Source organism: Pseudophryne corroboree, chromosome 3, assembly GCF_028390025.1.
Source record: "Pseudophryne corroboree isolate aPseCor3 chromosome 3, aPseCor3.hap2, whole genome shotgun sequence".
Taxonomy (NCBI): Eukaryota; Metazoa; Chordata; class Amphibia; order Anura; family Myobatrachidae; genus Pseudophryne; species Pseudophryne corroboree.
The window spans coordinates 474,728,141-474,751,474 of record NC_086446.1 but is presented as its reverse complement, the minus strand read 5'-3'; the positions used below and the strand labels follow the sequence as shown (position 1 = coordinate 474,751,474).

Here is a 23,334-nt window from a genome sequence, read left to right as displayed (position 1 = left end):
GATCCTCCTCATCGTTTCCTGAAGTCTGCCTTACCAACCGTCTCTTCCGAAAGGGAGAGGGTGTTGGAAGCCATTCACAAGCTGTACGCTCAGCAGGTGATAGTCAAAGTACCCCTATTACAACAAGGAAAGGGGTATTATTCCACTCTATTTGTGGTACCGAAGCCGGATGGCTCGGTAAGGCCTATTCTAAATCTGAAGTCCTTGAACCTCTACATAAAAAAGTTCAAGTTCAAGATGGAGTCACTCAGAGCAGTGATAGCGAACCTGGAAGAAGGGGACTTTATGGTATCCTTGGACATCAAGGATGCGTATCTACACGTTCCGATTTACCCCGCACACCAGGGGTACCTCAGGTTCATTGTTCAAAACTGTCACTATCAGTTTCAGACGCTGCCGTTCGGATTGTCCACGGCGCCTCGGGTCTTTACCAAGGTAATGGCCGAGATGATGATTCTTCTTCGAAGAAAAGGCGTATTAGTTATCCCATACTTGGACGATCTCCTAATAAGGGCAAGGTCCAGAGAACAGCTGGAGACAGCTTTAGCACTATCTCAAGAGGTGCTAAGACAACACGGGTGGATTCTGAATATTCCAAAATCCCATTTAATCCCGACAACTCGTCTGCTGTTCCTAGGAATGATTCTGGACACGGTTCAGAAAAAGGTTTTCCTTCCAGAGGAAAAAGCCAAGGAGTTATCCGATCTGGTCAGGAACCTCCTAAAACCAGGAAAAGTGTCAGTACATCAATGCACAAGAGTCCTGGGAAAAATGGTGGCTTCTTACGAAGCAATTCCATTCGGCAGATTCCATGCAAGAATATTCCAAAGGGATCTGTTGGACAAATGGTCAGGGTCGCATCTGCAGATGCACCTGCGAATAACCCTGTCACCAAAGACAAGGGTGTCACTTCTGTGGTGGTTGCAGAAGGCTCACCTATTAGAAGGCCGCAGATTCGGCATTCAGGATTGGATCCTGGTGACCACGGACGCCAGCCTGAGAGACTGGGGAGCAGTCACACAAGGAAGAAACTTCCAGGGAGTATGGACGAGTCTGGAAAAGTCTCTTCACATAAACATTCTGGAACTAAGAGCAATCTACAATGCTCTAAGCCAGGCGGAACTTCTCCTGCAAGGAAAGCCGGTGTTGATTCAGTCGGACAACATCACGGCGGTCGCCCATGTAAACAGGCAGGGCGGCACAAGAAGCAGGAGTGCAATGGCAGAAGCTGCCAAGATTCTTCGCTGGGCGGAGAATCACGTGATAGCACTGTCAGCAGTGTTCATCCCGGGCGTGGACAACTGGGAAGCAGACTTCCTCAGCAGACACGATCTTCATCCGGGAGAGTGGGGTCTACATCCAGAAGTCTTCAACATGTTAATAGACCGTTGGGAAAGACCAATTGTAGACATGATGGCGTCTCGCCTCAACAAGAAACTGGACAAATATTGCGCCAGGTCAAGAGATCCACAGGCAATAGCTGTGGACGCACTGGTAACTCCTTGGGTGTACCAGTCAGTGTATGTGTTTCCTCCTCTGCCGCTCATACCAAAGGTATTGAAGATCATACGGCAAAGAAGAGTAAGAACAATACTAGTGGTTCCGGATTGGCCGAGAAGGACTTGGTATCCGGAACTTCAAGAGATGCTCACGGACGAACCGTGGCCTCTACCTCTGAGAAGGGACCTGCTACAGCAGGGTCCCTGTCTTTTTCAAGACTTACCGCGGCTGCGTTTGACGGCATGGCGGTTGAACGCCAGATCCTAAAAGGGAAAGGCATTCCAGAAGAAGTCATTCCTACCTTGATTAAGGCACGGAAGGAAGTCACCGTGAAACATTATCACCGCATTTGGCGAAAATATGTAGCGTGGTGCGAGGATCGGAGGGTTCCGACGGAGGAATTCCAACTGGGTCGTTTCCTACATTTCCTGCAATCAGGATTATCTATGGGTCTCAAATTGGGATCCATTAAGGTTCAAATTTCGGCCCTGTCAATATTCTTCCAAAAAGAATTGGCCTCTGTCCCTGAGGTCCAGACTTTTGTCAAGGGAGTACTGCATATACAGCCTCCTGTGGTGCCTCCGGTGGCACCGTGGGATCTAAATGTAGTTTTAGATTTCCTCAAATCCCATTGGTTTGAACCATTGAAAAAGGTGGATTTGAAATATCTCACATTGAAAGTGACTATGTTACTAGCCCTGGCCTCTGCCAGGAGAGTATCTGAATTGGCGGCTTTATCTTATAAAAGTCCTTATCTAATCTTCCATTCGGATAGGGCAGAACTGCGGACTCGTCCGCATTTTCTCCCTAAAGTGGTATCAGCATTTCATCTGAACCAACCTATTGTGGTGCCTGCGGCCACTAGCGACTTGGAGGACTCCAAGTTGTTGGACGTTGTCAGAGCCTTAAAAATATACATTGCAAGGACGGCTGGAGTCAGAAAATCTGACTCGCTGTTTATATTGTATGCACCCAACAAGTTGGGCGCACCTGCTTCTAAGCAGTCGATTGCTCGTTGGATTTGTAACACAATTCAACTTGCACATTCTGTGGCAGGCCTGCCACAGCCTAAAACTGTAAAAGCCCACTCCACAAGGAAGGTGGGCTCATCTTGGGCGGCTGCCCGAGGGGTCTCGGCATTACAACTCTGCCGAGCAGCTACGTGGTCGGGGGAGAACACGTTTGTAAAATTTTACAAATTTGATACCCTGGCAAAGGAGGACCTGGAGTTCTCTCATTCGGTGCTGCAGAGTCATCCGCACTCTCCCGCCCGTTTGGGAGCTTTGGTATAATCCCCATGGTCCTTTCAGGAACCCCAGCATCCACTTAGGACGATAGAGAAAATAAGAATTTACTTACCGATAATTCTATTTCTCGGAGTCCGTAGTGGATGCTGGGCGCCCATCCCAAGTGCGGATTATCTGCAATACTTGTACATAGTTATTGTTAACTAATTCGGGTTATTGTTAAGGAGCCATCTTTAAGAGGCCCTTTCTGTTGTCATACTGTTAACTGGGTTTAGATCACAAGTTGTACGGTGTGATTGGTGTGGCTGGTATGAGTCTTACCCGGGATTCAAAATGCCTCCCTTATTGTGTATGCTCGTCCGGGCACAGTACCTAACTGGAGTCTGGAGGAGGGTCATAGGGGGAGGAGCCAGTGCACACCACCTGACCTAGTAAAGCTTTACTTTTTTGTGCCCTGTCTCCTGCGGAGCCGCTATTCCCCATGGTCCTTTCAGGAACCCCAGCATCCACTACGGACTCCGAGAAATAGAATTATCGGTAAGTAAATTCTTATTTTTTCCTGAATCAGATAAATTAAATGAAGTGTGTGATGAGGCGCGGGGTTCCCCCGATAGAAAATTATTGGCGGTATACCCTTTCCCGCCAGAAGTTAGGGCGCGTTGGGAAACACCCCTTAGGGTGGATAAGGCGCTCACACGCTTATCAAAACAAGTGGCGGTACCGTCTCCAGATACGGCCGCCCTCAAGGAGCCAGCTGATAGGAGGCTGGAAAATATCCTAAAAAGTATATACACACATACTGGTGTTATACTGCGACCAGCGATCGCCTCAGCCTGGATGTGCAGCGCGGGGGTGGCTTGGTCGGATTCCCTGACTGAAAATATTGATACCCTTGACAGGGACAGTATTTTATTTACTATAGAGCATTTAAAGAATGCATTTCTTTATATGCGAGATGCACAGAGGGATATTTGCACTCTGGCATCAAGAGTAAGTGCGATGTCCATATCTGCCAAAAGATGTTTATGGACACGACAGTGGTCAGGTGATGCAGATTCCAAACGGCACAAAGATGTATTGCCGTATAAAGGGGAGGAGTTATTTGGGGTCGGTCCATCGGACCTGGTGGCCACGGCAACTGCTGGGAAATCCACCGTTTTTACCCTAAGTCACATCTATGCAGAAAAAGACACCGTCTTTTCAGCCTCAGTCCTTTCGTCCCCATATGCATTTCTGCCCAGGGATAAGAGGAAAGGGAAGAAGACTGCAGCAGGCAGCCCATTCCCAGGAACAGAAGCCTTCCACCGCTTCTGCCAAGTTCTCAGCATGACGCTGGAGCCGTACAGGACCCCTGGATCCTACAAGTAGTATCCCAGGGGTACAGATTGGAAAGTCGAGACGTTTCCCCTCGCAGGTTCCTGAAGTCTGCTTTACCAACGTCTCCCTCCGACAGGGAGCCAGTATTGGAAACAATTCACAAGCTGTATTCCCAGCAGGTGATAATCAAAGTACCCCTCCTACAACAAGGAAAGGGGTATTATTCCACACTATATTGTGGTACTGAAACAGAAGGCTCGGTGAGACCTATTCTAAATCTGAAATATTTGAACACTTACAAAGGTTCAAATCAAGATGGAGTCACTCAGAGCAGTGATAGCGAACCAGGAAGAAGGGGACTATATGGTGTCCCGGGACATCAGGGATGCTTACCTCCATGTCCCAATTTGCCCTTCTCACCAAGGGTATCTCAGGTTCGTGGTACAGAACTGTCACTATCAGTTTCAGACGCTGCCGTTTGGATTGTCCACGGCACTCCGGGTCTTTACCAAGGTAATGCCCGAAATGATGATTCTTCTTCAAAGAAAATGGACGACCTCCTGATAAGAGCAAGGTCCAGAGAACAGTTGGAGGTCGGAGTAGCACTATCTCAAGTAGTTCTACGACAGCACGGGTGGATTCTAAATATTCCAAAACCGCAGTTGTTTCCGACGACACGTCTGCTGTTCCTAGGGATGATTCTGGACACAGTCCAGAAAAAGTTGTTTCTCCCGGAGGAGAAAGCCAGGGAGTTATCCGAGCTAGTCAGGAACCTCCTAAAACCAGGAAAAGTGTCAGTGCATCATTGCACAAGAGTCCTGGGAAAAATGGTGGCTTATTACGAAGCGATTCCATTCGGCAGATTCCACGCAAGAACTTTTCAGTGGGATCTGCTGGACAAATGGTCCGGATCGCATCTTCAGATGCATCAGCGGATAACCCTATCTCCAAGGACAAGGGTGTCTCTCCTGTGGTGGTTACAGAGTGCTCATCTTCTAGAGCAGGCATTCCCAACCACGGTCCTCAAGGCACACCAACAGTACAGGTTTTAGTTATATCCAGGCTGCAGCACAGATGATTAAATCAAAATAACTGAGCAACTAATTAATTCACCTGTGTTCAAGCCTGGATATCACTAAAACCTGCACTGTTAGTGTGCCTTGAGGACCGTGGTTGGGAATGCCTGTTCTAGAGGGCCGCAGATTCGGCATTCAGGATTGGATGCTGTTGACCACGGAGGCCAGCCTGAGAGGCTGGGGAGCAGTCACACAGGGAAAAAATTTCCAGGGAGTGTGATCAAGTCTGGAGACTTTTCTCCACATAAATATACTGGAGCTAAGGGCAATTTATAATGCTCTAAGCTTAGCAAGACCTCTGCTTCAAGGTCAGCTGGTATTGATCCAGTGGGACAACATCACGGCAGTCGCCCACGTAAACAGACAGGGCGGCACAAGAAGCAGGAGGGCAATGGCAAAAACTGCAAGGATTTTTCGCTGGGCGGAAAATCATGTGATAGCACTGTCAGCAGTGTTCATTCCGGGAGTGGACAACTGGGAAGCAGACTTCCTCAGCAGGCACGACCTCCACCCGGGAGAGTGGGGACTTCATCGGGAAGTTTTCCACATGATTGTGAACCGTTGGGAAAGACCAAAGGTGTACATGATGGCGTCCCGCCTGAACAAAAAACTGGACAGGTATTGCGCCAGGTCAAGAGACTTTCAGGCAATAGCTGTGGACGTTCTGGTAACACCGTGGGCGTACCAGTCGGTGTATGTGTTTCCTCCTCTGCTTCTCATACCCAAGGTATTGAGAATTATAAGACGTAGAGGAGTAAGAACTATACTCGTGGCTCCGAATTGGCCAAGAAGGACTTGGTACCCGGAACTTCAAGAGATACTCACAGAGGACTCATGACCTCTGCCGCTAAGAAGGGACTTGCTTCAGCACGTACCATGTCTGTTCCAAGACTTACCGCAGCTGCGTTTGACGGCATGGCGGTTGAACGCCGGATCCTAAGGGAAAAAGGCATTCCGGAAGAGGTCATTCCTACCCTGGTCAAAGCCAGGAAGGACGTGACCGCACAACATTATCACCACATGTGGCGAAAATATGTTGCGTGGTGTGAGGCCAGGAAGGCTCCACGAAGAAATTTCAACTCGGTCGATTCCTGCATTTCCTGCAAACAGGAGTGTCTATGGGCCTCAGATTGGGGTCCATTAAGGTTCAAATTTCGGCCCTGTCGATTTTCTTCCAGAAAGAATTGGCTTCAGTTCCTGAAGTCCAGAAATTTGTCAAGGGAGTACTGCATATACAACCCCCTTTTGTGCCTCCAGTGGCACTGTGGGATCTCAACGTAGTGCTGGGATTCCTCAAATCACATTGGTTTAAACCGCTCAAATCTGTGGATTTGAAATATCTCACATGGAAAGTGACCATGATGTTGGCCCTGGCCTCGGCCAGGCGAGTGTCAGAATTGGCGGCTTTGTCTCACAAAAGCCCATATCTTATTGTCCATTCGGACAGGGCAGAGCTGCGGACTCGTCCCCAGTTTCTCCCTAAGGTGGTGTCAGCGTTTCACCTGAACCAGCTTATTGTGGTACCTGCGGCTACTAGGGACTTGGAGGACTCCAAGTTGCTAGATGTTGTCAGGGCCCTGAAAATATCGGTTTCCAGGACGGCTGGAGTCAGGAAAACTGACTTGCTGTTATCCTGTATGCACCCAACAAACTGGGTGCTCTTGCTTCTAAGCAGACGATTGCTAGTTGGATGTGTAGTACAATTCAGCTTGCACATTCTGTGGCAGGCCTGCCACAGCCAAAATATGTAAATGCCCATTCCACAAGGAAGGTGGGCTCATCCTGGGCGGCTGCCCGAGGGGTCTCGGCATTACAACTCTGCCGAGCAGCTACGTGGTCGGGGGGAGAACACGTTTGTAAAATTCTACAAATTTGATACCCTGGCTAAAGAGGACCTGGAGTTCTCTCATTCGGTGCTGCAGAGTCATCCGCACTCTCCCGCCCGTTTGGGAGCTTTGGTATAATCCCCATGGTCCTGACGGAGTCCCCAGCATCCACTAGGACGTTAGAGAAAATAAGATTTTACTTACCGATAAATCTATTTCTCGTAGTCCGTAGTGGATGCTGGGCGCCCATCCCAAGTGCGGATTGTCTGCAATACTTGTACATAGTTATTGGTACAAAAATCGGGTTATTATTGTTGTGAGCCATCTTTTCAGTGGCTCCGCTGTTATCATGCTGTTAACTGGGTTCAGATCACAGGTTGTACAGTGTGATTGGTGTGGCTGGTATGAGTCTTACCCGGGATTCAAAATCCTTCCTTATTGTGTACGCTCGTCCGGGCACAGTATCCTAACTGAGGCTTGGAGGAGGGTCATAGGGGGAGGAGCCAGTGCACACCACCTGATCCTAAAGCTTTTACTTATGTGCCCTGTCTCCTGCGGAGCCGCTATTCCCCATGGTCCTGACGGAGTCCCCAGCATGGTCCTGACGGAGTCCCCAGCATCCACTACGGACTACGAGAAATAGATTTATCGGTAAGTAAAATCTTATTGTTTGACAAAACAGGTATGTAACTGGTTGTGGTGACTTCAATTGTTTTATCACATCTGATCTCGCGTCTAAAGTGACGGGAGATTGTGGGGCGATATTCAGTTGATCCCCCCGTATCGCGCTCATCATGCCCATATCAGTCGGGTAAAACTCGACTAAACGAATGGGCTCCCAAACGGGTAACTTGTCGTACATTTCAGCTCACTACCCCCGCGCTCTTCGACAGAAGCATTTGAATAACTGCTGGTGGGGGCGCACAGGTGCGGGGACCCGCGATAACAATTGAATTCCCCCCAATGTGTCTAGATTTGTTATTGATGATTAGCCTGACCGAGGCCAATGCAGATGGTCAGCTTATTTGGTCAGCTTAATTTTTCTGAATTGCCTGCAGAAGCACCGTCCAGGCGGCTTGTATCCTGTTAGCCGTGGTCATTTACCATGGCTAATTACCGCACCCGGGCTATCCAATTAGCCCCAGTGCCGGCACTTAATAGGATAAGGCAGGCAAACCCACATCCTCTGTGCCCAAAAAAATGAATTCCCAGTGTGGCATGAGTTGGTTCCTGCTGCACAATAGTGTGGTGACAAAAAGGGAAGAATCATGCTGGATGCGCTCCGGCCAGTCAGCAGGATAAGGGAAGGTGTGTTTTCACGCCCTCTCCTCATCCACTCCATTATGTGTCACCTATGTGGATGTCACTCTTCAGTGTGTCACGGCAGAAAAAAGTTTGAGAACCACTGCTTTAGGCATTTAACAAAGTAGTCACTTATCCATCCTAACAGCTGAACTGTATGAGGTGTATGTCACTAATTAAACCTGTATATGTAGCTATGTGATAGAATTCTCATAATCCTGCAGCTCCTTTGATAGAATGAGTAGCAATTGTCACCATACGCAGTGCAGTATCACTGTATGGAAATTATGTCATGTCATAGACTCATTAAAACAAGTTGTAATAATGTTTCAGGTTATTTTAGTTTTTTAATAAGAATTGATGTTTAACTTGTACTCATGTATTCATGCTTTATTGTACAGTACGATGTTCTGTATATGTACGTTTCTCTTTTTGGTTTCAATAAAAATTAAGGGGAAAAATAAATGATGCATCAAGTAAAATATTGATGTAAATTGGCCGATTGTTTTGGTCGTCTAAAAATCTAGACCGGGTTTAGCCGCCTAAAACAGCTAAACCCATATAAACTCCCGGTTTTTGGCGTCCAAAAAGTTCTAAGTTTCCACACATTTTTTTACTTGCACAACAGGAGGCTGCGAAAAAAATGTGTCCTCCTCCGCAGCAATTCAATTCTGCCGTGCAGGTGCCTTTTAGTGGCGGCCGTATGAAAAACAATTGAATTGGCAGCCAAATATTGATAAAACTATGACTTATTTGCTGTGGGGACAGAAACAAAATATGTTAGCTAATTGATCATTAACAGTATGTTTTCTTTTTTCCTTTGCAGTGCTGTGTGCGAAGAACCTGGTGAAGAAGGATTTTTTCAGTGAGTATTACCTTAGTTATGTTAGATATTGACAGGCAAGTGTTGAATAATGTGCAACCTCTGCCCTGACATCTGTCACATTTAAGCGAAGGCGTGAGTTTCTATAATGGGTCTGCTTGTCTTAGCAGCTTTGCATTTGTAATGGGCAAAGGACAGCCGATGACCATAAGAATGGTGTGGAAATATTTTTTGCAAGGGGTAGAGTCACTAACAGGCTGTATTTTAAAGCCGCCAATCATCAGCGACTTTGACCGTTTATTTTAAAACCACAACACTACTAAAACTTTAAGTTTGTTTAGCATGTTTTAACTCTGACACTCAAAGGGGTGATTCAATTGTTCAATAAGCGTCCATAATTGCATTTCCCCCATCACCTAAGATGGGGGCGGTATGTAGTTGTTTGAGCTCCAATTGTTTTATCTCGCCAGAAGTGCCGGGTTTAGCCGTGCAAAACAAAGACAAAAGTTTGTTTGGGATGGTTTTCCTGAAATGTGAACTACATCATAAGAAAATGCGTTTCTTCTGTTAATACCATACAAGCTAATTCAAATTCCATTGCGTGGTTAGACAGGTTTTCTTTGGAGGACACAAAGGGATAAATTTACTAAGCTGCTTTTAAATCCAGTGCAATTTTCAATTTTTGTGTGACCTAAGCCTTTGCTTAAGTAAATGTACCCCTATCACCTAGTGGCTAAATTAGATAGGAGCATTTAAAAAAACATCTTGTAGCCTTCAGCATGGTTTTCATATATGGTGCAGTACTTCAAAGGGGCAGAGTAGATGGGCCAAGTGGTTCTTATATGCCGTCAAATTCTAGGTTTCTATCGACTGTAAAGGGGGGTACTCACAGAGCTTAGATTTTCAGCAAGATCTCTGTGTGTACCCCCCACAGCGATAGCGCATCGCTATCACTGGTGCTAGATTGGCCTGCATGCAGGCTCAATCTAGCAGGTCGCTCATTTCACCCGCTGGGTGTAATGAGCGCCCCCCCCCGCACGCTCAGCACACACCGCGCTATGCTGAGCGGGTGGAGAGATGTGTGCTGAGCGGTTCGCTCAGCGCACATCTCTCCCCTGATCTGCTGGTGAGTGCGGGCCTTAAGTTTTGTGACAACATAAAAGTACAAGACAGAATACTGGCTGTTCATGTGATTACTGCATATCTGACTGTGTATACAGATCATGTTAGATAGTGATAATATCACTTGTATATTACTATAAATGTTTGTTTTGGTGCTCCAGCTAGTTCCCCTGTTGGTGGGTAGACTGTGTAGGACAGTCGCGTTATCTCCCTTGTATGTTTCGCCCCAACTGCAGGGCTCCCGGATCCTTTTGCCAAAGTGGTGGTAGACGGGTCCGGTCAATGCCACTCCACTGACACAGTGAAGAACACCCTGGACCCCAAATGGAACCAGCATTATGACCTGTAAGTCAAGTCTCTTGTTTTTTCTTTATCACTTCAAATGGGAAAGCTTTGCTAGAGCACTTTTATATTGTACAGAGCGTTACAGTGGAGAACTGTTGGAGGTGATGACATCGACACAAAGCAAATGCTTGTCAGAAAGTGTAAGCGTGTGTGGGCTGATACAACCTTCCAAATGGTTATTTGAACATCCAGCATCAGACTGTTTTTAGTAGCCTGTGTATGAGATTTTAATTTGTACATTTCCTAAAGAATATTTAATAAAAAAACAACAACTTAGCACACTGCAATAAACCAGTAAAAAATCTAGCACACTATGTAAATGAAATACATTTGCAAACACATAAGCCACTCACTGCATCAAGGCTCTTCTGCTGAGTTGTCTCAACTTTAGACAATAAAAGCCCCTATACAGTGTATTGGTCATACATACTTGTGTTTTTAAATTGGACGTTAACATACCATAAAAAAAGGTGTAAAGCTGGGTCTACACTGAGCGATGTGTACCATTCGGGCCGACACATCATTACCTGGGTACACACTCAGTGAGGTAATGAAGCTTGGAGCGACTTATCACTCCTTCCTTCATTACATATGCTCTGGAGCACATCAAACCTAGTGACATTGCTAGTGACCGCAGGCACCCGCAAATTGGCGGTACACTATGGGGCGGTTCAATTGATTATCGTGCCAGATCTCCTGACGAAAGAGCGGGTAGGATATTCAAATTTTTTTTTTTTATTATGTCCAGACAGTCCAAGTTTAGCCACGTAAAATGACTAGACCCGACCAAAGTGCTGGGCGCAATGCAAAAAGTGCTGTTTGGGCACCTGAACGGGTAATTTTTCGCACATTTCAGCTTGCCAGCACAGGGGGACTGCTAGCTGAAATGTTTCCCTGCGGCTCAATTGCCTCTGAACGGAGCAACATTTGAATTGCTCCATTGGGCAACATCTAGTGCCGGCCGCAGGGTGAAACAATTGAATTACTCCCACTGCGGGATTCCGATATGTCGATCCGAATCGGTTTTAGTAGGTTTTGAGAGTGTACATTGAACACTTTATAAAATAAAGCCTGTGTGTATGAGACTTGAAAGTTATGTAATTGCTTAATTAATATTTCAATTAGCCTATAGTGAAATACGGAATATTCCATGGAATACTCAAAATTTTGACCTTTCCTCCCATCTATAGTCGTAGGTGGGAATTCAGTTGTTTTGGGCATTTAAGTTTCCTGTGTAGACAGGACTGTTTAGATGCCCAAAAAGTTGTTACAATTCAGTTGTTTAAACGCACATGCATATCGCGCATGTAGCGCCCAAACAGACAGGGATTAGCAGCGTAAAATGGCTAAAGCCATCAAAAGTCCTGCTTTAGGCATCCAAACTACTGTTCCAAAGCCCAAAGTGCCAAGTTTGCACACATTTTTTTATTGCACCTCAGGAGGTTGCGAGGAAAAATGTGTCGTCCGGGGCTGATGGGCACCTGAACGGCAGAACAATTAAATTGCTGCAGGTGGCTGCAAACGCAACTATTTATTTCTCCCATTTTGTCTTGTAAGAGTCATATAGATACATAATCACAGAAATCACTTGGTATAACTTTTGCAAAGATTTGGAACAACCCTATACCTCTAGTCACTTGTATGCCCTGTGATTTTGATGGTTAAGTTTATTTTATATATGGCTGCAAAGCTCTTCATTTGTTGAGCAAAATTACTTAAAGGGCACAGTCAAAACCAGTCATGTTCCAATCAAAGGTTATTCATGGAGAGTGAGGAGGCGTCCTCTAGGGGGTGCAAAACGGAGCTCTGTTTAGACACCTGATTGCAACGGCGGAGATTTCTTTACGCGGCCTCATGAGGGGCAAGATGAAATGTCTGCAAAGTTCATTGTTTGGGCACCCTAACCACTTCTGTAGACTGGTTTACCGCTTTGAGTGGTTAAACACGATGCACTTAGGTGCATAGTGGGCACCCGAACAGTTGAATTGCTTTGGGTGCCTATTCGTATAGATGCCCAGCAGGGGGCGCACAAACCAATTTTCCACCTGAATGTTTCAGTGATGACTATTATCTGCCAGTGCATTATGTCAGTCGCACTGCTTTAATTGTGCCAGTTTTTACCCAGCTGCTAAATGGCTATACTTGGGCGTACACCTAGTGCTCTGTGATCAGGTGGACTCTGTCCAGGGATGGATAAGATTCCCTTCAAATGTTGCCTGTTATATGTGAGAACTTGGTTTATTACCAATAAACCACAGCTTGTAGCGCGTTGCCTTGTAATGTAAGGAATATGATGACGAGAGAAAATGTCATGCTGCTGTCAGAAAAAAAACTTTTCTTACTGTTGGGAGCTGCTACACCCAAATGGTATTAAGTGTTATTGTTAATATTTATTGTGTTGGTGACTGTATATAGTTCCCTTCCTTCTCCAGAATGATACATGTCGCTGTTAACTGTCGTATTTTGGAACCATTTGCTACTTTTTTTGTGTTTAGTTGGATTAATGTGATCATGATGTCAGTTCCACTTTAAAGATCCGTACATTAGTTTACACACCCGTCTTATTCATTAACAGGTCACACTGATGCTCTGACACAAGATGTTAAATCACCTTGTTGTATCCTCTTATTGTATACAGTACAAATTATGGAGGAAGACTAACACAAGAGTCATTGTTCTCTGTACCGGCTGAACCAGCTGCTTCTCCAGACCATAGAGTGGTTCATCCAGTTCTTCATAGCATTGTCCACAGAACATGTGTCTGCACCTCACTGCACAAAGTTATTACAATTGCAGAATGGTAAATGTTTCTTAGTTTTCGCTGTAAATTGCGTCCTCTACAGTTCGGGTCATTCCATATCAAATCAACTCAAAAAAACAAACATTTTAATGATCCTCTCCGATTTTTATGAAACTTGGTGTACCAGTAGGATGGGGGGGAAAACTAATCTACACCAAATTTCAAGATCATAGGTTGGATATTTTTGGAGTTGGAGCCATTTAAAAATGACCAAAGTATGCAAATTTACTGCCGCGGGTGTCTTTTCGTGTGCCTGTAACTTGAGTTCTAATTAAGACAGAGAGATGAAATTAGTGTCATTTTGAAGCTTATGACTAGATCTTTTTACTTCAATTTTAATTTAGTAAGGTAGTACTAAAAAAATGTTAATAACCTTTAACCTCAATTTTTTTAAAAAGGGATTATTTTTTCTATTTTTCTTTTTAAAAATGCCCTTATCTCTTCTAAATGTGTACCAAATTTATTTTTGGGACTGCTATAGGATGCAGTAATTTAAAATGGTTATTAAATACCAGTAGGTTAATTTTAATAATAAATTGTAATGCAGTTATGCATACAATATAATATAAACATGTTTCATAGATTGTTTTTTATATATATATATATATATATATATATATATATATATATATATATATATATATATATATATAAATGCCAGATGGAAAAAGAGTTCATGCTCAGAAATGGTTGGTTTTAAGCAATTTCAAAGAGGCGTATATCTTGTTGATTCTACCTTAATGAGTGTAATGAATGTGAAGATGCCAACCGCCTCAAACATTTTAAGGAACAGTTGAGGCAGTTAATGGATGACAGTGATCGGCTGAGCCAAAAAAAGAGTGGGTCCTAAGGACCCCTCATTTTCAAACATGGGGTCCTATCAGACTTTTCCTGGGTCCCATCAGTATGAAGGCAAATACTATTTGTGTAAGACCGGAGCTTAAAACACAGTAGTTGCAGCATTGCCATTAAAGAGCCATTTAAACACATGGTGCACAAACGCTATTAAAGTGATGCCAAACTTGGGGAACAATCAGAAGAAAGTGTAGTTGTTCTCCCAAAAGCAGCTTAACTTTGTTTTGGGAATGCACAGTTCTGCTATATAAACCTGTGTATTTCTATTTAAATGGCTTTTTATATGCTGTAACACTATGGTATTTTAAGCTTGTCTTAAAAAAAACAAAAAAAACCCCAGTTTACTCTAAATCCAGTTTTAAATCCCTCCAACCCAGTGGTGGAACTTGTGAGTGGTGGGCCAAGGTGCAAATTATTCTTTGGGCCCCTCTCCTCCACCCCAAGTTCACAATGTGCCACATGGCAGTGGGTGACGAGGAAAGGTACAGGGTAATGGGGAGAGATTGACAGGAAGACAGAGAGCTGGTGAAAGGGAGGGCAATGGGTGACCAGAAAAGGGTAAGAGGTAGAAGCAGTGGGTGATACGGAGAGGCATTGGAGGATGGAGAGGGTGACAGGGTAGAAGATGAAGGGTAGAAGCAGAGGGAATGTGAGGTGTCTGTAGGAGGGAGGTAAGGGGGTAAACCTTGTTGAAAGGGTTCACCGGGACATGAAGGGAAAGTATCAGTGGGGGTGAAGGGCAGAAAAAAAATAAGCTGCTATAACACGTGAGCTAAAGGAAATGCTACTGGAAGAATTTAGTAAAGGGATAGAAGATGAATTATATCAGGGAAGAGGACAGAGAGTAAGGGGAGGGAGGATGGGAGAGGTGTAGGGGAAGAGAGAGAGGGAGACGGAGAGAGAGGGGGCAGAGGGGGATGGAGAGAGAAGGGGGAAGACAGAAAAGCGGGGCGGAGAGAGGGCGACGGAGAGGTGAGAGAGAATGACGGGGAGAATGGAGAGAGTGGGAAATGGATAGAGAGGAGAGCGAGAGTGAGGGGGGAGACGGAGAGTGGCGAGCAAGAGTGAGGGGGTGGACGGCGAGCGAGAGTGATGGGGAGACGGCGAGCAGGTAAATAGATAGAGGGGAGACAGTGATAGAGAGGGGGCAGAGAGAGAAGGGGGAGACGGAGGGAGAGAAGGGAATGGAGAGGGTGGGGGGGAAATGGATAGCAAGGTGACAGAGGGGAGAGACGCGGAGGGGGAGTCTGAGAGATGGGGAGGGGGGAGTCTGAGAGAGATAGAGGGGAGAGGGAGATGGATAGAGGGGGATACATGAAGAGAGAGGGGGGGCAGAAGGAGGGAGTGACCGAGAGAGAGGCTGAGCAGCACTTTCCACTTGTACTACAAAAGTAGTATTACTTTTCCTGCCTGGCATCAGTAGTGCTTACAATCAGGGGCTGCTACTGTGCATGGAGATGGTCTCTGTGCAACCCTCCCATTAACTTTTGGCGCCGGTGACGATCAGGACCGGGGTGCAACAGCCAGGTGTCCGTGTCAACAGCTATAGAGGGAGGGACTTAAACAAGTCGGGCACATGCAGCATTTGAGTCTGGGGTGGAGGAGCTGAGAGGAGAGGGGAGAGTGTCTCCGCCCCCTCTGGCCGAGAGACTGGACCCGAGTCACTCACTGTGCAGTGGCCGTCTTATTGCAGAGGGCTCTGGGGCACTGGTGGTGGGCAGACAGGCGCAGCGCTGGTGGCGGCATTAGTCAGTGAGAATCATTGTAATGCCGGCAGCTCTGGTCCCTGAACCAGCCCCCACCGCGGAAAACAGTCAGCCCCCCTGCCGCCGCTGATTTTAACAGCACATAGCTAAATCTGCATCACCACCCGGAGCTGGCCGCGGGATCACGGAGTGCCCAGCCCCACTCCCCGGCCACGGAACACTGTCAGCACTCAGACCCCAACACCCTCCTCCAGACGCAAGTTATCCGCTGTTAGAGGCACAACTCACCAAATCGAGGAGAGCTCTGCCATCAAGTCCGGACTGGCAAGGCTCCACCTCCTATTTTTAAAGCCTGCTGTCGGGCCACAGAACCATCAATCAATCTGGCAGGCTAGGGATTGGATGCAGCGGAGCGTGTCCCACGGACCCACCCATGTTTGAAATGTGAGTCCCCAGTCATCAAAACGGAGTAAAATACGCGCTATAGCGCATTTTTGCGAACACTGGATGACAGCATGATGGATAATATTTCTTACAGGCAATGGGTCTCTGTTGACCGTTCTAATCTTGAGACAGTTACGCATTCATCTGATGACTTTCTGGACGCTTTTTGTGACAAGTTACAAATACTGTTGCGCCATTCCTTCATTGCCAGACAACAGTCGTCTTTTCAAGCAGACCTTAAATTAAGTTTGCAACCAGGGGAGTTTTTGGTAATCTGCGACTTTGCAGAAAACTATTCGTTTGTACTGCAAGACGAAGTTAAAGGTTTCCACTGGAATAACGCACAAGCAACTCTTCATCCTTGTGTAGCATACTTCATAGATGAGGCAGGGAGTCTAAAGCATGTCAGCTTTGTTATTATATCAGACTACCTTCACCATGATACTGTTGCAGTTCATTTATTCCAGGGGTTACTCATAAATTTTCTTAAGGAAAAGTATCCTATCGTTACAAAGATCATTTATTTCTCAGATGAAGCTGCCTCTCAGTATAAACATCGAAAGAATTTCATTAATCTTTGCTATCATGAGCAAGACTTTAGAATTCCAGCCGAGTGGCACTTTTCAGCCACCTCCCATGGAAAAGGGGCATGTGATGGAGTTGATGGCACTGTGAAAAGATTAGCTGCACGAGCCAGTCTCCAAAGGCCGTACGATCAATAAATAATGACACCTCAACAATTGTTTGATTGGGCCGTTGAGAATGTTCCAGCTGTCTCTTTCAAGTACGCTAGTTCAGCTTACCACGAGGCAGAAGAGAAGTTCCTGGAAGCTCGATTTGAGCAATCCCGCACAATTGCTGGAACCCAGAAACTACATTCCTTTATTCCCTTAACAACTACTCTGTCAATTAAAGTTTTTTCTCTTACGTCCTAGAGGATGCCGGGGACTCCGTAAGGACCATGGGGAATAGACTGGCTCCGCAGGAGACATGGGCACTAAAAAGAACTTTAGATATGGGTGTGCACTGGCTCCTCCCTTTATGCCCTCCTCCAGACCTCAGTTTGATACTGTGCCCAGAGGAGACTGGGTGCATTACAGGGAGCTCTCCTAAGTTTTTCTGAAAGAAAGAATTTTGTTAGGTTTTTTTATTTTCAGGGAGCCCTGCTGGCAACAGGCTCCCTGCATCGTGGGACTGAGGAGAGAGAAGCAGACCTACTTAAATGCTAGGCTCTGCTTCTTAGGCTACTGGACACCATTAGCTGCAGAGGGAGTCGGAATGCAGGTCTCCCCTCGCTATTCGTCCCGGAGCCGCTCCGCCGTCCTCCTCACAGAGCCGGAAGATAGAAGCCGGGTGAGTATGAGAAGATAGAAGACTTCAGAGGCGGCAGAAGACTACAGATCTTCTCAGAGGTAACGCGCAGCAGTAACGCTGCACGCCATTGCTCCCACACACAACACACAGTGGCAGGCACTGATGGGTGCAGGGCGCAGGGGGGGCGCCCTGGGCAGCAATAATAAAACCTCTAGGACTGGCCAGTATAGATATATAGGCTCTGCGGGCTGTATATTTAAATCCCCCGCCAGTTTTTGAAGAAATGGAGCGAGCCCGAAGCCCGCCGCTGAGGGGGGGGGGAGCTTGATCCCTCAGCACTAACCAGCGCTATTTTCTCCACAGCACTCCGCTGGGAAGCTGGCTCCCCGGACTCTCCCCTGCTGAACACGGTGACAGAGGGTTTTAAAGAAGGGGGGGGGGGGGCACATAATTTGGCACAGTTATTATATAAAGAAAAGCGCTATATATATCTGGGATTTTTCCAGGGTCATTGGCGCTGGGTGTGTGCTGGCATACTCTCTCTCTGTCTCTCCAAAGGGCCTTGTTGGGGAACTTTCTCCAGATTAGAGATTAGAGTGTGTGGGGTGTCTGTACGGGTGTGTCGGCATGTCTTCAGCGGAGGGCTCTTCTAAGGAGGAGGTGGAGCAAATGAGTGTGGTGTCTCCGTCGGCAACGCCGACACCTGACTGTATATGTGGAATGTTTTAAATGCAAATATGAATTTATTACACAAGAGGTTAGTCAAAGCGGAGTCCAGGGAATGTACAGGGAGTCGAGCCCTGCCTTTCACTATGACGCAGGGACTTTCTGGATCTCAGAAGCGCCCACTATCCCAAGTAGTTGACACTGATACCGACACGGATTCTGACTCGTGTCGACTATGATGATGCGAAGTTGCAGCCTAAATTGGCTAAAAGTATTATATGATTATTGCAATAAAGGATGTTTTGCATATAACAGATGATCCCTCGGTACCTGACACGAGGGTACACATGTTTAAAGAAAAGTAGCCTGAGGTAACCTTTTCCCCCTTCTCATGAGCTAAATGAGTTGTTTGAAAGGGCTTGGAAACTCCAGACAAGAAACTGCAGATTCCCAAGAGGATTCTTATGTCGTATCCTTTCCCGACTAAGGACAGGATACGGTGGGAATCCTCCCCAAGGGTGGACAAAGCGTTGACACGCTTATCCAAAAAGGTAGCGCTGCCATCTCAAGATACCGCAGCCCTCAAGGCTCCTGCTGATCGCAGGCAGGAGACTACCTTGAAGTCTATTTACACACATACTGGTACGTTACTCAGACCGGCGATAGCGTCGGCTTGGGTTTGTAGCGCTGTAGCAGCGTGGACAGATACCTTATCTGCTGATATTGATACGCTGGATAAGGAAACCATTTTATTGACCTTGGGTCATATTAAGGATGCTGTCCTATATATGAGAGATACTCAGAGAGACGTTGACCTACTGGGTTCCAGAGCCAATGCGATGGCGATTTCTGCTAAGCGAGCCCTATGGACCCGACAATGGACGGGTGATGCCGACTCGAAGAGGCATATGGAGGTTTTGCCTTACAAGGGTGAGGACTTATTTGGGGAAGGTCTCACGGACCTGGTTTCCACAGCTACTGCAGGTAAATCAAGTTTTTTACCTTATGTTTCCTCACAGCCTAAGAAAACGCCACATTATCAGATGCAGTCCTTTCGGTCGCATAAATCCAAGAGAGTACGGGGATCTTCCTTTCTTGCCAGAGGTAAGGGCAAAGGGAAAAAGCTGCCAACTACAGCTAGTTCCCAGGAGCAGAAGTCCTCCCCGGCTTCTACAAAATCCACCGCATGACGCTGGGGCTCCGCTGAGGGAGTCCGCTCCAGTGGGGGCATGTCTTCGACTTTTCAGCCACATCTGGGTTCACTCACAGGTGGATCCCTGGGCAATAGACATTGTTTCCCGGGGTTACAAGCTGGAATTCGAAGAGGTGCCTCCTGGCCGGTTTTTCAAATCGGCCCTACCGGCTACTTCCCCAGAGAGGGAGGTAGTTTTAGCAGCAATTCAAAAATTGTGTGTTCAACAAGTGGTGGTCAAGGTTCCCCTGCTTCAGCAGGGGATTGGGTATAACTCAACCCTGTTTGTGGTCCCGAAACCGGACGGTTCGGTCAGACCCATTCTGAATTTAAAATCCTTAAACCTATACTTAAAAATGTTCAAGTTCAAGATGGAATCACTCAGAGCGGTCATCGCCAGCCTGGTAGGGGGGGATTATATGGTGTCCCTGGACATAAATGATGCATTCCTTCATGTCCCCATATATCCGCCTCATCAGGCGTTCCTGAGATTTGCTGTACAGGATTGTCATTACCAATTTCAGACGTTGCCGTTTGGGCTTTCCACGGCCCCGAGGATTTTCACCAAGATAATGACGGAAATGATGGTGCTCCTGCGCAAGCAGGGAGTCACAATTATCCCGTACTTGGACGATCTCCTAAAAAAAAAGGGAGATCTAGAGAGCAGTTGCTGAACAGCGTAGCACTCTCCCTGAGGGTGTTGCAGCAGCACGGCTGGATTCTCAATCTCCCGAAGTCACAGTTGGTTCCAACGACCTGTTTGCCTTTCTTAGGCATGATTCTGGATGCAGACCAGAAAAGGGTTTTTCTCCCGATGGAAAAGGCCCCTAGAACTCCTGAACTTGGTCAGGGACCTCTTGAAGCCGAAAAGGGTGTCGGTGCATCACTGCACTCGAGTTCTGGGAAAGATGGTGGCGTCTTACGAGGCCATTCCATTCGGCAGGTTCCATGCAAGGACTTTTCAGTGGGACCTTCTGGACAAGTGGTCCGGGTCGCATCTACAGATTCATCAGATGATCAGCCTGTCCCCCAGGGCCAGGGTATCTCTCCTGTGGTGGCTGCAGAGTGCTCACCTTCTAGAGGGTCGCAGGTTCGGCATTCAGGACTGGGTTCTTGTAACCACGGACGCGAGCCTCCGAGGATGGGGAGCAGTCACACAGGGAAGAAACTTCCAAGGTCTTCGCGACCTACCGGTTCTGATTCAGTCAGACAACATCACCGCAGTGGCTTATGTAAACCGTCTAGGCGGAACAAAGAGCAGAGTGGCAATGGCAGAAGCCGCCAGGATTCTTCGCTGGGCGGAAAATCATGTAAGTGGTCTGGCGGCAGTCTTCATTCCGGGAGTGGACAACTGGGAAGCGAACTTCCTCAGCAGACACGATCTACATCCAGGAGAGTGGGGACTTCATCAGGAAGTCTTTGCAGAGATTGCAAGTCAGTGGGGACTGCCTCAAATAGACATGATGGCGTCACGCCTCAACAAGAAACTTCCGAGGTATTGCGCCAGGTCAAGGGACCCTCAGGCGGTAGCAGTGGACGCCCTGGTGACACCGTGGGTGTTCCAGTCGGTCTATGTGTTGGCGCTCCTGCATCTAAGCAGACTATTGCTCGCTGGATCTGTAACACGATTCAGCAGGCTCATTCTACGGCTGGATTGCTGTTACCAAATTCAGTAAAGGCCCATTCCACTAGGAAGGTGGGCTCTTCTTGGGCGGTTGTCCGAGGTGTCTCGGCATTACAGCTTTGCCGAGTGGTGACTTGGTCGGGTTCAAACACCTTTGCAAAGTTCTACAAGTTTTTTTTTTTTTAAACATTACATTTTTATTGAAGAGTTTACACACAGAAATGGGGAACAGAAAAAAGAGGTAAGGGAAACACAGGGAAGTCCGGAATGGTTACCATATACAAAATACAAGCAACGCACAGTCGGATGAATATACAATTGGCTACATTAGGCGTTCAGATACATGAGAAGGAGAAAGCACTGAGAAAAGACATGGAAGAAGAAAAAACAATAAGGACTAAAATACAATAAACTTAGAAAATACCTGATAACACAGCATTCTTGTAAAGGTCAATCTAGGTGGGGTAAAGCAGAGACACATCAATTGGAGAGCTATAAACGGTTAGCCTACCTTCTCTACTCCTATAATCGGACCATCCTAACCATTTCAGGTGGATAGAGTTAGCCGAGGAGGAATATTTAGCCTCCGCTGTTTCGAAAATGAAATGTTTGTGAATCTTATTTTGAATAAACGCTATGGTAGGAATATTCTCAGACTTCCACAATTGTGCTATAGCAGCTTTAGTGGCTATCAAGATATGTCCCAAGACGTAGCGATCACCTGCGGAGAGGCGATCAACGTATAAATGGAATAGCGCTAGAGCTGGGTCCAGGGGGATGTTGAGCCCTAACACTATGCTAGCCATATTTAAAACTTCTCTCCAAAGTGGTTGTATATGTGGGCATGCTCAGAAGATATTAAAGATATCCCCCGTAGAGCCGCATTTCCTCCAACATGATTTAGATTGTGAAGGGTAGATCCTGTGTTGTCTTTCAGGGGTGAAGTAGGCCCTCTGTATAAGCTTGTAGAACATTTCGGAGTGGTTAACACATTTGGAGACTTTAAAACAAGATCTAAATATACTGTCCCAATCTGCATCAACAAATAACCTATTCATATCTCTTTCCCATGAAGTCTGAGCTTTTAATTTTGTCTGTGGGCCATTAGTCAATTGAAATTGGTACCACCACGTAATCCCATATTTATGCGAGGACGACTCCAATCGGCTTATAATACAAGCCGGAAGAGAAGGTTTGTGGAGATGTGAGGGAGTAAATGAGTGTAACCAACTTCTCACCTGCAGGTATTTGAAAAAATCTTGAGTCCGAATCCCAAATCTCTCTTGCAATTGAGAAAAGGACATCAAGACGGCTCCTACAAATAAATCGCCCACAGTGGAAAGCCCCTTCCGATTCCACTCCTCTAGGGAGACATTAGGAATCGATGACATAAGAGCAGATAACGACAGGCAGGGGGCAGGTAAATTAATCTCTTCCGAAGAGAGCACTAGTTTATGCCATAAATCTAGGGTCGTTTCAATAGATTTGCAGGATCCGGCCCTACTCCGAGTAGCAGACAGTGGTAACCAAAACAAATCAGGGAGAGAAACAGCGTCTAAGCATGAAGCTTCCAGGATAACCCAAGGTTTCAGACTCGAGGTGTCGAACCAGTCTCTAGACTGACTCATCAGACATGCAGCATGGTATTTTTCTATATCTGGGAAAGCTACCCCACCAGACAGTTTGGGCAGAATAAGAGTTTTTTTTTTTTTTTTTCAATTTTCGGTCTAGAGCCTCCCCACACATATCTGATCAGGACCTGATTAAATTTATTATAGAAGAGTTTGGGAAGGGGCCTTGGTATGGCGCGAAACAGGTACATTAATTTCGGCAACAGGACCATCTTGGCAGCAGCAATCCTACCCAACCAAGACACTTCCTGTAGCATCCACTCCCCAGTCAGCTCCGTAAACGCTTTTAATAATGGGGCATAATTACACTCAATCAAATTATCTTCTCTGGTTAAATTAATACCTAGATATCTCAAAGAGTAGGACTTCCAGGCATATTTGTTCGAATCCTTCAACCTAGAGACCACAGTCGGAGATATATTGAGTGGGAGGGCTTCAGTTTTATTTGTATTTAATTTATAAAAGGAAACATCCGAATAACTTTGAAGGACGTCATGAAGAACTGGCAAGGAAGCCTCAGGGTCAGAAAGACATAGCAGAATAT

General features: G+C 46.4%; 1 protein-coding gene across 5 annotated transcripts in view; it reads left to right on the top strand.

Annotated features, from left to right (window-relative positions):
- Positions 1-23,334, top strand: part of SMURF2 (SMAD specific E3 ubiquitin protein ligase 2) — a 270,295-nt gene that overhangs the window by 116,001 nt on the left and 130,960 nt on the right. For 2 of the 5 annotated variants that reach the window (XM_063960812.1, XM_063960810.1), the window contains exons 2-3: positions 9,095-9,133; positions 10,450-10,558. In XM_063960812.1, the coding sequence (XP_063816882.1) occupies positions 9,095-9,133; positions 10,450-10,558 (148 nt within the window). Of the gene's footprint in view, positions 1-9,094; positions 9,136-10,433; positions 10,559-23,334 lie in introns of all 5 variants that reach the window. The other 3 variants (XM_063960811.1, XM_063960808.1, XM_063960809.1) reach the window with 2 other exon arrangements.